Source organism: Pinus tabuliformis, chromosome 2_2 (genome assembly GCF_031772625.1).
Source record: "Pinus tabuliformis cultivar Carrire ecotype Pingquan chromosome 2_2, CPIR1, whole genome shotgun sequence".
Classification (NCBI taxonomy): Eukaryota; Viridiplantae; Streptophyta; class Pinopsida; order Pinales; family Pinaceae; genus Pinus; species Pinus tabuliformis.
In genome coordinates this window covers 719,055,869-719,071,196 of record NC_142300.1, presented here as the reverse complement: position 1 = coordinate 719,071,196, position 15,328 = coordinate 719,055,869, and the positions used below count along the sequence as shown (strand labels likewise).

The window sequence follows — 15,328 nt, the reverse complement described above, 5'->3', positions numbered from 1 at the left end:
ATAGCTTTAATAGTAAATCATCATTAAAAATATTAATGAATAAAATATTTTTAAAAATAGTTTAATTCCCCTAAGATAATTCCCACCTTCCACTCATATAAAATTTTAACCTCTAAGAACAAACCCCACTTATATGTACATAGTTCTACTGACTTTGCTTTATAAACACGTAAATATATCCAATAGTGTGATATTTCAACAATTTAGATTCCGCAAAACCCGATGATTGAAGGGATGAGATTTAAGTGAGAAGGTAATACCAGAGTGAAAGGGGCATTTAAATTTAAAATTTGAGGAAGAGTACAGCGTGTCTCTTCATCACTGATGTCAGCAATGTTGACAGGGAAACCACTTCATTCCAGCGCAGCCTTCACGAACATGTCAGCATAAGGTCCCGCACAATTACGTAACCGAATAATTCTACACGGAGGAATTCATCCGGGCGCCCGCAAGTTGCGGTTAGAGTCGCAACGATTCACTGTCGGAATGATATGCACGGTTACGGCCTTATTTTGAACTTTACGGCAGATCTTTTCGGCATTAAAATGGAGTTTGGCTCTTCCAGAACGTGGAAGCTTGCGCTTTGAGCTTTGAAACTGAAAGAAGACACGAGGAGTAAAGAGGTACGAGGAAGGGAAAGGAAGTCTAAGTTTTGTTTCTGTGCATTGCCGGGAAAATTTGAAGCCATGGACCAGAAAATGTCACGGCAAAGCTCTCTGCATTTTCTGTTTTTCTCTTTGGTTCTGATAATATTATGCCGCTTTGCTATTGGCGGTTCGCAAGAAGTACTTATTTTGCAGGAATTGAAACGCGGATTCGACGATCCGTCAGGCGCGTTCAAGAACTGGAATGAGAATGACAATTCTCCGTGTAATTGGACGGGAATTACGTGCGATGCCGGCGAAAAGTTCGTAGAAGAAGTCGATCTTTCGAGCAAGAACATCATAGGACCGTTTCCCACTGTCGTTTGCAGAATCGATGGCCTCAAGAAGCTCTCGTTGGCCAATAATTACGTCAACGGTTCAATTCCTGCGGACTTGGGAAGATGCACTAAACTCCAGTATTTGGATTTATCGCAGAATTTCATCGTCGGCCGACTCCCGGAGTTCATCTCCGAGCTCTCGAGGCTAAAGTATCTGGATCTTTCAGGAAATAACTTAAGCGGTCCGATTCCCCCTTCGTTCGGCCAGCTGCCAGAGCTGCAAGTCTTAAATCTCGTCAACAATCTTCTCAACACTACGATTCCGCCATTTTTAGGCAATCTCTCAAATCTTTTGCAGCTTTATTTGGCCTACAATCCTTCTCTCACCGGAGCTCTACCTCCCGAGCTCGGGAAACTGACGAAGCTGCAAAATCTATGGCTGGAGAACTGCAGCCTCGTCGGAGAAATTCCAGAGACGATAGGCAATCTCGCCGAACTAACAAATTTGGATTTTTCGGCTAACCAGTTCTCAGGTTTGATTCCCGAGAGCTTCACTAAGCTGGAAAATGTTGTACAGATCGAGCTTTACCAGAACAATTTATCAGGTCCCATTCCAGTGGGCATTGGCGGCTTGAAATCTTTAAAGAGGTTCGATGCTTCCATGAATATGCTCACCGGTTCGATTCCTGCTGGGCTGGGCAGACTGAATCTGGAATCCTTGAATCTGTATCGAAACAAACTGGTTGGTGAAATACCTCCAGGCTTCGGTTTCTCTACGAGCCTCACCCAGTTAAAGCTCTTCACGAATAGACTAACAGGTACTTTACCAGAGAATCTGGGCAGAAATTCGGAACTTCAAGTACTGGATATTGCAAATAACCAGCTTTCCGGAAACCTTCCTCCGGACCTGTGCAAGAAGAAAAAGCTCGAAATGCTCAACATTTTCAACAACACGTTCACTGGTAATTTACCTGAAACCTTGGGAACCTGCACGAGTTTAAATAGAGTTAGGCTAGGAAACAATAATTTTAATGGCACGGTGCCAAGTTCATTCTGGGGACTTCCTCGCATCTCAGTTATGGAGCTCAAGAACAATAGTTTTGAAGGACTTATTTCTCCCGAAATCGCCAAAGGAAAAAATCTCTCTGAGCTCGTCATTAACGGCAATGCATTTACGGGCAGCATGCCTACAGAAATCGGCGAGCTGCGGAACCTTAACAAGATAATCGCCAGCGATAATTTGCTCTCCGGCGCTTTGCCTTCCAGCTTGGGGCAGCTGCAACAGCTCGAAAATCTGGACCTGCGTAATAACAAGCTAAGTGGAAAGCTTCTTGCTGAAATCAGTTCGTGCAAGCAACTGTCCCAGATCAATCTTGCAAAAAACCAGTTCTCCGGCTCGATTCCTGCAAGTCTCGGTACTTTGCCAGTGCTTAATTCTCTAGACCTGTCGGAAAATCTTCTCACGGGACCGATTCCTTCCGAGCTCGGGAATCTGAAGCTGAATTCTTTCAATGTCTCGGACAACCGTCTGTCCGGCGAAGTTCCTTTGGCGTTTGCGAGTCTGGTGTATGCAGAGAGTTTTTTGGGAAATTCCGAGTTGTGTAGCCGCGAGAGCTTTAACGGCACGAAGTCCTGTTCTGAAAAGGCTACGCAGCAGAAATGGCGGTGGCTGCTTCGTTGTTTGTTTGCTTTGTCTCTCATTATTTTTGTCCTTGGGCTTGCCTTGTTTTACAGAAGGTACCGAAGCTTTGCAAATACAAAGAGGAAAAAGTCCGCTGACAAATCTTCCTGGATGCTGACTTCATTTCACAGGTTGAGGTTCAGTAAAAATGAGATTCTGGATTGCTTTGATGAAGATAATGTTATTGGGAGCGGCGGAGCTGGTAAGGTTTACAAGGCCACGCTAAGCAATGGGGAGACAGTGGCCATTAAGAGGCTTTGGAGCAGTAGTAAAGGCGATGCTTCCAATGATAATGGTTTCAAAGCAGAGGTGGACATACTGGGAAAGATCAGGCATAAGAACATCGTGAAGCTATGGTGCTGTTGTAGTAATAGCGACTCCAATCTGTTGGTCTATGAGTACATGCCTAATGGGAGTTTGGGGGATCTACTTCATGGGCCTAAGTCTATTGTTCTTGACTGGCCCATAAGATACAAGATTGCTCTTGGAGCAGCTCAGGGTTTGGCATATCTTCATCATGATTGCGAGCCATCCATTGTCCACAGAGACGTTAAATCCAATAATATTCTGCTGGACGAGGATTATGGCGCTCATGTTGCAGATTTCGGTCTCGCGAAAATTCTGCTGAGCTGTGGCATGGGGGTTGATTATATGTCTGCAATTGCTGGGTCTTATGGCTATATAGCTCCAGGTTGGTTCTGTTGCATACTTTAAGTGAATTCTATTTGGTGTTTCTCCAAATTTTGCTAGATTTCTTTCTAACTTCAAGGTTCATATTGTTGTGTTTAGTCCATTTATTTGAGGTTGATCCGGACCTTGGTCAAGTGACCAATATAATTTGATTTTGTGGTTGCGAATTGTTTGGTTGCTTGTGTTCTCATTTTATTCCTGAATTCGGGTTTCTTGTTTTGCGTACTTTATCCAGTTAAGCTGTTTATAAGGATGGCCATTTATACCTCACCTTGCTCTTCTTGTGCTCCTTTCTCCATTAAATGGAATTGTGAACTTTGATTAGGCTTGTTTTTCCATGAAATTAAACTTTGCACTAATTTAGTTAGGCTTGAACTTTAATTTTAATTTGAATTAGTTTAGGCTTGAACTTTAATGTTAATTTGAATTAATTTTATAGAGAATTTTTTATAAATTAAGTAGGAATCAGTGTTATATCAATCTTTCATTTCTTTAGATTTACAATCTTATATCACCATTGCTTTTCTTTAGCTTTTGAATAGTTTTCTACGAAAGTTCCATTTGAGAACTTTACATGTGGTATTGTGCAGAGTACGCCTACACACTTAATGTGAATGAAAAGACTGACATCTATAGCTTTGGAGTGGTGATCTTGGAGCTCATGACCGGCAGGAGGCCAGTAGATTCAGAGTTTGGAGAGAACAAAGATCTTGTGAAGTGGGTAATAGAGAAAAAGAATCGATGGCAGGAAGTGCTGGATCCCAAGCTTGTGGGTTGCTTCAAGGAGGAAATGATGATGGTTCTGGAAGTAGGACTCCTCTGCACAAGCTCCCTGCCCATCAACAGGCCATCAATGAGGAGGGTGGTAGATATGTTGCATCAGGCCAATCCGCAACAGAAGGCCAAGCCAACTCCCAAGGATGGAAAAATGTCACCTTATTATTACGAGGAATCTACACCATGCAATGAACAGGCATGATGGTAGTTGCATTTGGCTTAGACATTTCTTCTTTGCAGGGCCCCTGAATTTACTGCCTTTTTGTAGCTTCCAACTTTACTTAGAGTTTGTTCATGTATAGTCTTTAGAATCTAAACTTGATACTAATGCGCAGAATAGAAGCTTGCTTTCTGTAACGTTTCGGGTATCATTCACACCAGTAGATTAGCCAGAGGCGCAATAATGAATATGCGCACGTAGCTGTGGGACACTGTGCTGCTGTCTTTTAGTAAATCTGCCTTTTGACTCTTAATGAGTTGTTTACTCAGAAATTTAAGTAAAAACATGTTGCTATCGAATAGCAGGATTAGGAGGAAATTTTTTTTGGAAATGGACATGTCTCATTCATACCTTCATTTTTACATTCTAAGTCCAACCCTGTAACACCTTTTTATATCATATGGTAGCAGCATGAAATAGACAGCTTATATATTGAACCCGGAATTTGGCCGGCATCCATTTCCATCATGCTCATGTTTTTTTTTTATGTTTTGGATATATATACTCTTTCTAATGAGTTGTGGGAAGCAGTGCTATCCACCAAACTATTTCCGTTTTTCATGGATTTAGATCTTCTGCATTCTAAATTTATTTTCTTTAAATATATTTCTTATTCATCATTTTTCTAAAATAACCTTTTTTTTATGTTATTTTCAAGTATGTCTTTTTTATTTAATATATATATATATATATTTTAAACTTATATAATTTTTATTATAAATTACTTTTCAGAAATATTCCGAAATTCCATGTTTATCCATCATTTTTATTTATGTTTTCGGTCTGAGCACGCGGTATTTTCCAGAAAATATATTTTTATTTTAAAAAATTAAATATAAAAAACTAACAAAAAAAAACTTTAATAAATTATTTTTACTCATATGTATTTTGAAATTAAATACCAAATTTAAAAACAATACACAAAGATAATTTTGTTATAAACATTTACTTTCATTTGAAAAGTATTTTTTTATAAAATAATATATTAATAATAATTTATCGGATTTTTGTTTTTGTTTGTGGCCGAAGTGCTCGCCTCAACCCTGCGCTTCGAAGTGTTAGAGCAAAACATCCCACTTGCATCATATAGCTTTCTTTCAAAAAATTTCTGGTGCAGTTAAAATTAAATACTAGCACAATTATATTTATCAATATGGTTGATATACGCCCATAGGTGTATATTAAGCACATATACAATCACATCAGTAAATGTAGTTGATATAGGTTGATAGGCATTTATAAATCATATTAATAATTATTGAATGTATAGTGTTAATGTGGCTATTAGAAATTGACTATTTGTTGTACTTACTAATAACTATACAAATAATATAACACACACATATAAACATTTTTATATCTAACAATAACAAAAGTAACATAATATAATAAAGTTATTACTAATAATACTTATTTATCTCTCACCATTATTTTAATGATTAATATACATGTATTAACCTGTTAATATAACTATCAATATCTTTTATACATGATGATAGATTTATTAACCATTCCAACACAAAAACATTAAACTCTAATATTAAATCAATTATTATAAGCCCTAATGTTATAAAATCCAACATTATAAATCCAAACATTAATATTATATTCTTAAGAATAATATTATAAACCTTACAAGAAATATTTTTAACTGTAGGATTAATATTATAAATAACACAATTAATATTATAAATATTAACATTAGAAAACCCAATATTAAATCGAAATTATATACCTCAATACTAAAAACCCAACATTTCAGACTATTTACTAAATGCAATATTATAAACCCAAAATTAAAAACCGCAAGACCATAAATCCAAAGGATTAATATTATAAACCAAAGGAGAAATAAATGCAAGGGTTTAATATTATAAACCCAAAGGAAAATAAACAAAAGGGAAAAATATTAAACCCTAAGATTAATATTATAAATCGCAGGCTTAATATTAAACCCTAGGAATATAAACCCTATGATTAATATTAAAAACCCTAGGATCAAAATTATAAACCCTAGGATCAATATTATAAATCGTAAAATTAATAAACAAAAGGATTTAATATTGTAAACCTTATGAATATATACTCAATTATTAATATCATAAACCCAAGGAATTTATATTACAGACGTAACAAATTATAAACCTAAGGGATCTATATTATTAAACCCTAGGATTAATATTATAAGCATTATCAATAATATTATACCCTAGGAATATGAACCATTCTATTAATAAACCTATAAGATTGATCTTATAAACCTACCCTAGGAATATGAACCATTCTATTATTAAACCTATAAGATTGATCTTATAAACCTAGGGGATCAGTAAACCAAGGAATTAATAAACACAAGGATATTGTATTATAAACCCAAGGGATTTAAATTAAACCCTAGGATTTATATTATAAACTTTATGAATAATATTATACCCTAGTAATATGAACCGTTAAATTAATAAACCCAAGGGATTGATATCATGAATGCAAGGGACTAATAAACCGAAGGGATTATAAAACCATGGCAATAATATTAAAGACAATGAATTAATATTATAAATCCAAGGGATATAAACCCTCACATAAATATTATAAACCCTAAAATCAACATTAAACCATGAGATTAATATTATAAAACTTAGGATTAACATTATAAACCTATCTGATTAATAAACCCAAGGGAATAACATTAAACGTTGGGATTAATATAAAATCCTATGAACATAAACCATAAGATTAATAAACCCAAGAGCTTAATATTTTAAACCAAATGGCTTCTAAAATACAAGGATTAATATTAAACACCACGATTAATATTAAACATTAAGATTAATATTATAAACCATATGCTTAATATTAAACCCTACCAATATAAAACTTATGATTAATATTAGAAACCCTAGGATTAATATTGAACCCTAGGAATATATACTCTATGATTAATATTAATAACCTAAGGGAATATAAACGAAAGAGAATAACATTACACCCTATGATTATTATTAAACGCTAGGAATATAAACCCTAATATTAATATTATAAACCTTAGGATTAATATTATAAACCTAAGAAATTAATATTATAAATCCAAGGAATTTATATTATAAACCTAACGAATTATAAACCTAAGGGATCTATATCAAACCCTAGGATTAATATTATAAACCCTATCAATAGTATTATATCCTAGGAATATGAACCCTTATATTAATAAACACATAACATTGATATTATAAACCCAAGGGATCGGTAAACCAAGGAATTAATAAACCCAAGTAAATTGTATTATAAACCCAAGAGATTTAAATTAAACCCTAGGATTAATATTATAAACCTTATGAATAATATTATATCCTAGTAATATGAACCCTTAAATTAATAAACCCAAGGGATTGATATCATGAATTCAAGGGACTAATAAACCGAAGGGATTATAAAACCATGGAAATAATATTAAAGGCAAGGAATTAATATTATAAATCCAAGGGATATGAAACCCTCACATAAATATTATAAACCCTAAAATAAACATTAAACTATGAGATTAATATTATAAAATTTAGGATTAACATTATAAACCTATCTAATTAATAAACCCAAGGGAAAAACATTAAACGTTGGGATTAATATAAAATCCTAGGAACATAAACCATAAGATTAATAAACCTAAGAGCTTAAATATTTTAAACGAATTGGCTTCTAAAATAGAAGGATTAATATTAAACACTAGGATTAATATTAAACATTAAGATTAATATTATAAACCATATGCTTAATATTAAACCCTAGGAATATATACCTTATGATAATATTAATAACCCGAGGGATTATAAACGCAAGAGAATAACATTACACCCTAGGATTTTTATTAAACCATAGGAATATAAACCCTAAGATTAATATTATAAACCTCAGGATTAATATTATAAACCTAACAAATTAATATTATAAATCCAAGGAATAAAATCAAGGGATTAACATTAAACCCTAGGATGAATATTAAACCTTTGGAAAATAAACCCTAAAATTAATAAACCAACGGGTTTAATATTGTAAACCATAGGATAATATTAAACCATAGCAATATATACCCTATGATTAATATTATAACCCTAAGGAATTTATATTATAAACCTAATGAATTAGAAACCTAAGGGATCTATATTAAACCCTAGGATTAATATTATAAACCCTATCAATAGTATTGTACCCTAGGAATATGAACCCTTATATTAATAAACACATAAGATTGATATTATAGACCCAAGAGATCGGTAAACCAAGGAATTAATAAACCCAAGTAAATCGTATTATAAACCCAAGAGATTTTAATTAAACCCCAGGATTAATATTATAAACCTTATGAATAATATTATACCCTAGTAATATGAACCCTTAAATTAATAAACCCAAGGGATTGATATCATGAATGAAAGAGACTAATAAATCGAAGGGATTATAAAACCATGGCAATAATATTAAAGACAAGGAATTAATATTATAAATCCAAGGGATATAAACCCTCACATAAATATTATAAACCCTAAAATAAACATTAAACCCTCATATTAATATTATAAAACTTAGGATTAACATTATAAACCTATCTAATTAATAAACCCAAGGGAATAACATTAAATGTTGGGATTAATATAAAATCCTAGGAACATAAACCATAAGATTAATAAACCCAAGAGCTTAATATTTTAAACCAAATGGGTTCTAAAATAAAAGGATTAATATTAAACACTAGGATTAATATTAAACATTAAGATTAATATTATAAGCCATATGCTTAATATTAAACCCTACGAATATAAACCTTATGATTAATATAAGAAACCCTAGGATTAATATTAAACCCTATGAATATATATCATATGATTAATATTAATAACCTCAGGGACGAGAATAACATTATACCCTAGGATTAATATCAAACCCTAAGAATATAAACCCTAACATTAATATTATAAACCATAGGATTAATATTATAAACCTAAGAAATTAATACTATAAATCAAAGAAATAAAATCAAGGGATTAACATTAAACCCTAGGATGAATATTAAACCTTTGGAATATAAACCCTAAAATTAATAAACCAAAGGGTTTAATATTGTAAACCCTAAGAATATATACCCTATGATTAATATTATAAACCCAAGGAATTTATATTATAAACCTAACGAATTATAAACCTAAAGGATCTATATTAGGTGGATTACAATTAGAAGGAAACTTGATTTTGCAATAGATTATTATATAACCATTGCAAGGAAAAATGTCTTTTTACTATATATTCAAGTATAAAAAAAAATGAGTGGGAAATTGAGTTTGTTACACATAGATCCATCTTAAGAACGAATCTAACATGAGCGGAGAGGGATATAATTTTTTTAGGTGCAAACTTATTTTAGAGTGTAAAAAAAAATGTGTAATTTTATATTGTTTGAATTTTATTTTTCATTGTGTGTATTGAGTCATTTTAATATTAAAGTTTTTTTTTATTATTAATACATTTTTAGGTATGCGTTATTATTAATTAATATTAAAATATTTTATTCATAACTCACATTGGATATTTATTCTATACAACATTAAAATATAGATATATCACTCACATATTTTTTTACTTCTAATTACTTTAAATGAAATTATATTAGGTCATGTTGACGACTAATTAAATATGCATAACATTTATTTTCTTTTTATTATAGCCGACATTTCTTTTCTATTTAGAGAATAATTTATTTTTATTTTAAGAGGGATGAACATACTTACACATTGCCTTCATACTGGGCTATAGAATGAGCCTCTCGGCTCAAACATCATAGATCCATCTTAAGCATGTATCTAACATGAGCCTAGAAGGATCAAATTTCTTTAAGTGCAAACTTATTTTGGGGTGTAAAAAAAATATGTAATTTGTTATTGTTTAAATTGTATTTTTCAATGCTGTATAGAATACATAACAAGTGCAATGAGCCATTTTATCACCCCACATTAAATTTGTATTTTTATTATTAATATAATTTTAATTATGTGTCATAATTAATTCGTTTTAAAATAACTTATTCATAACTCACACTGGATATTTTATTATATACAACATTAAAATATATATTTTTTAGCAACTTTTTCTATATATAGATATATAACTCATTTTTTTACTTGTAATTGGTTTATATGAAACTATATTACGTCATATGGACAACGAAATAAATATGCAAATCTTTTCTTTCTTTTTTTATAATAACCAACATTACTTTTCTATTTAGAGATCATTTTTTTTTTAATTATGAGAGTATAGATCATCTTATTTAAAAAAGAAAACTCAAAAATTTAAGTGAAAACATTTTAATATTCAAATAAATTATAAATTTTACCAACATTGTTATTATTCAAATAAATTATAGATTTATACCAGTTTATTATAAACTTCTGCAATAATTCATATAAAATAAAAATAAGTGGAATTTTTACCCTAATTAATTTTCCACTTATTCTACCCTAATTAATTTACATTACAAGGTCATCATGACATTGGTGGGTTTACAATCAAGGAATAGAAAAAACAATATATCTAGGCAATTTCTTATTTTAATAATCCTCCCTAGTTATGGGGTTTTAATCAAAAGAAGCCTCATAAATAAGTTTAGACTCTAAAATACAAAATGATAGCAAAGTTTTGTCATTGTACAAACACACTAAACCTAGTAACACCTTCATAAGAAGTAGTAATATAAGCATTAGAAAGTGAAAGATCTCCCAATGCCCCACTAAGATAATAGATATCACCTACAAGCAATATTGCAACAGGTTCACTCCAATCATAAGCCCTCCTATCCAGCACAACTTCTTGACTTCCTCCCATACAACACTTGGAGTGCACTTGACATCATCAGAAGGCTCTAATCCATGAATACCAGGCTTGTGTTCATCTACAAACGTTAAAAGTAGCCGTGTTTTCTCACCATTTTCACCTGTAAGTGGCTCCTTCAACAAATCTCTCGCATCACCATGAACCAGAGCTGAGCCAGGTCTCTCCATGCCTCTTTCAATAAAATATGTTCTACCAACTTAGGAATCTAAACTTGCAATATAAGAAGCTAGATGCAATTACCTCAAGATGAAAATTTTTGGTATGTGCCTATAGGAAATAATGGAAAATTCCTTCCTTCATACTCATCTTATATCAATAGTTGTGTTCCTCATTAATTGATCCTCCTAATATATCACAAAGAAATATAGGTTTGCATATGAATTCCAACCCGATCAACGCAACTCGAGACAAGTACCTCAAAGAAAAAACTTATACACATGTGCTGAAGTTTGGCCATTTCAAAGCAATGATGCCCAATGAAACTAGAATGTGTTGAGAGGTTAGTGGTCCAAACAATACAAAATCTGAAAATGAAAAAAAAAACACGATCCACGGGTAGATTCAAATAAACAAAGTCCAGTGAAGAAAACATGGAGCCATGTGTGTTGAGCTAAAACCAAAATTGTGATGGTATGACTGCACCATAAAACAAAAAACTGAATTGAAGGATAAAGCAAGAAAGATTAAAAAGGGAAAAGTGTTTGTTATCTATTTCTCTGAGTCATGCATGCATGACACAGATTCATAGAGAATCTGTTCTTGGATAGAGGTATGATTGCCAATTTTTCTACAATTGTTCTACAAACACTATTCTATTTATATGAACTTACTTTACGCCTACTACAAGTGCCACATACTACATATTAGGCATCGTCTCCCATAGGACAAAGCAACTTGACTCCACCACATTGGATGGATTTTTAGTCTTTGTTGTTTTGGTAGTTGTATTGAAGTTTGAAGTTAATATTTTGACCCTTCCCATTGCATAAGTAGTTTCAGATCAAATGTTGGTTCCTAGCTCATGAAGTTTCTATGTATTTATGTAAAATATACTGAGGAGAGGAGGATTCCTACAAATAAGGATCAAACCCAGTAAGACTAGTTCCCTAAGAACCCAAGAAGAACTCATCCAATGACATATGTGTCACCTAAAACTAACCTAGAGACAATGGCATAAAATATGTAAAAAAATATATCCAAATATGGAAACCCTTAAGGGAAGTCACCCAAAGTTAAAAAGCCTCGCAAGTATTCATCAAAGAAATTAATCTTATTTGCATGCATGGAAAAGCCATTCAAATCTTACAATAACTACAAAGTGTACCCAAATATGAAACACAACTGAAAATTCGTAATTTGAACACAACAAAGGACTAAGACAGATATAAGAGAGAAATAAACTAATATTCTATGCATGAATATAGGCACCATTTTAGAGTTACAATGGCTAAAACAAATGCATCTAATGTTTAAACCCATAACACAAATCCAGTTCTATGAGCCTTCATTCTTTATAATAAACTGAAAAGTGTACCCAAAGATGAAACACACCTCAATATTTATAATCTGAACCCAACAAAGGATAAGACACATATAAGAGAGAAATAAAATAATCTTCTCTGCATGAATATAGACACCACATTAGAGTTATAATGGCTAAAAAAATACATATGATGTTAAAACATCATCCCATAACATAAATCTAGTTCTATTAGCGTGCATACGAGAAACACTATCTGAAACCAAAGCACCTAAGATAAAGTTTTAGCTAATATATATTTAGGTAAAATCTTTATATGAGAATGATTCTTACAATGGGAGTGTCCTTCATCCTGCGATAAGGAAGAGGGTCATTGCTAATTGTAACAGGTGCAAGGGGAGTGCTCAAGACTCTAATCAGAAGATGAAAATCAAAACTTTTTTAAAGCTCTTTGAAGGATGTGAAAAACACGTAATTATTAGCTCATAGGTATTAAAAGGGTTTCTCAAAAATATTGTAAAACCTTTATCGAATTTGGAGATGGGTTTGAAGCGCAACTTTGAAATGAAGAGAAACAATGTTAGAATCTTAATTAGTTAATTAAATGACTCATTATCTTTATCGAACTCAAAAGTTTGGAAGAGAATATACCTAGGTAGGGCAGTCGTGACAAAGTTTATCTGTAAAAGACAACACAAACGAGGGTTCTCATTTTCCATGTGCGAGAGCTGCTACCTTATATAAGCACTCATCGATAACACCATCATGGATGAAGTCGCTACCTTATATAAGCACTCATCTGTAACACTGTCATGGATGAAGAAACCCAACATTGTCGTGAGCGTCAAACTCAAATCAATTTTTTAACAAATGTCATTTAGCAGGAAAAAAAAGTAGGAGGACGGGAAAAACAACAGAAGGATAAATGTCAAATAGAGATGAAAAGGGTAGATGAATTCTTAAGCTGACCAATTTCAAAAAGGGACACCTTCGGTGTAAATATCTTAAATTTTATTTAAAGTAAGTCGTTTTACATGCAATTTCATATATAAAAGTTTGATATAAATTTACCAATACATAATCTATAATTAACCTTATTTCATAAAAATAAACATCATGAAGATAATCATCTAACAAACACAAATATAATCTAAGATACACATTCGAATTCACTAACAACATATAATTATATAAACTTTTAGTAGCACATATAAATATCATTAGCTAGCACACAAATCTAATAATCTAACAGGGAATCATCATCATGATCACATCTAACAAAACAAAAATATTGTAATCTAACATCATCACCACACACATCCTCAAATTAATATAAATCTCATTTCAAATAACTACTATCATGTACACATCTATCTGCAAACACATGAAATGAATATATCTAACAGTATCTAACACTAGCACAACCATATTTACCAATGTGGTTGATATACGTCGATAGGCGTATATTAAGCACATATACAACCACATTAGTAAATGTAGTTGATATAGGCTGATAAGCATTTATCAATCACATTAATAATTATTGAATGTATAGTGTTAATGTGGCTATTAGAAATTGACTATTTGTACTTACTAATAACTATATAAATAATATAAAACACACACACACATATATATAAACATTTTTATATCTAACAATAACAAAATTAACATAATATAATAAAGTTATTACTAATAATACTTATTTATCTCTCACCATTATCTTAATGATTAATATACATTTATTAACCTATTAATATAACTATCAATATCTTTTATACATAATGATGGATTTATTAACCATTCCAACACAAAAACATTAAACTCTAATATTAAATCAATTATTATAAGCCCTAATGTTATAAAATCCAACATTATAAATCCAAAGATTAATATTATATCCTTAAGAATAATATTATAAACCTTACAAGAAATATTTTAAATTGTAGGATTAATATTATAAATAACACAATTAATATTATAAATCTTAACATTAAAAAACCAAATATTAAATCGAAATTATATACCTCAATATTAAAAACCCAACATTTCAGACCTCATACTAAATGCAATATTATAAACCCAAAATTAAAAACCGCAAGACCATAAATCCAAAGGATTAATATTATAAACCAAAGGGGAAATAAATGCAAGGGTTTAATATTATAAACCCAAAGGAAAATAAACAAAAGGGAAAACTATTAAACCCTAAGATTAATATTATAAACCGTAGGCTTAATATTAAACCCTAGGAATATAAACCCTATGATTAATATTAAAAACCCTAGGATCAATATTATAAACCCTAGGATCAATATTATAAACCCTAAAATTAATAAACCAAAGGATTTAATATTGTAAACCCTATGAATATATACCCAATTATTAATATTATAAACCCAAGGAATTTATATTACAAACCTAACAAATTATAAACCTAAGGGACCTATATTATTAAACCCTGGGATTAATATTATAAACACTATCAATAATATTATACCCTAGGAATATGAACCCTTCTATTAATAAACCTATAAGATTGATATTATAAACCTAAGCGATCAGTAAACCAAGGAATTAATAGACATAAGGATATTGTATTATAAACCCAATGGATTATAAACCCAAGAGATTTAAATTAAACCCTAAGATTAATATTAAACCCTAGGAATA

At 31.4% G+C, this 15,328-nt stretch overlaps 1 protein-coding gene across 1 annotated transcript; it reads left to right on the top strand.

Moving 5' to 3' along the window:
• The first annotated feature begins 623 nt into the window (after positions 1-623).
• On the top strand, positions 624-4,436 carry LOC149194692 (uncharacterized). The gene is made up of 2 exons (XM_089407816.1): positions 624-3,294; positions 3,884-4,436. Exons 1-2 carry the CDS (start codon positions 687-689, stop codon positions 4,270-4,272), a joined length of 2,997 nt encoding a protein of 998 aa, XP_089263942.1. The 5' UTR covers positions 624-686; the 3' UTR covers positions 4,273-4,436.
• The last annotated feature ends 10,892 nt before the right edge of the window (positions 4,437-15,328 follow it).

What these genes read in the sequence shown, in the direction of transcription:
- LOC149194692 (XM_089407816.1), top strand. Translation starts at nt 687, where the DNA reads ATGGACCAGAAAATGTCACGGCAAAGCTCTCTGCATTTTCTGTTTTTC. An exon ending in TTATGGCTATATAGCTCCAG is followed by an intron (nt 3,295 to 3,883) that starts GTTGGTTCTGTT and finishes GGTATTGTGCAG; the next exon opens with AGTACGCCTACACACTTAAT.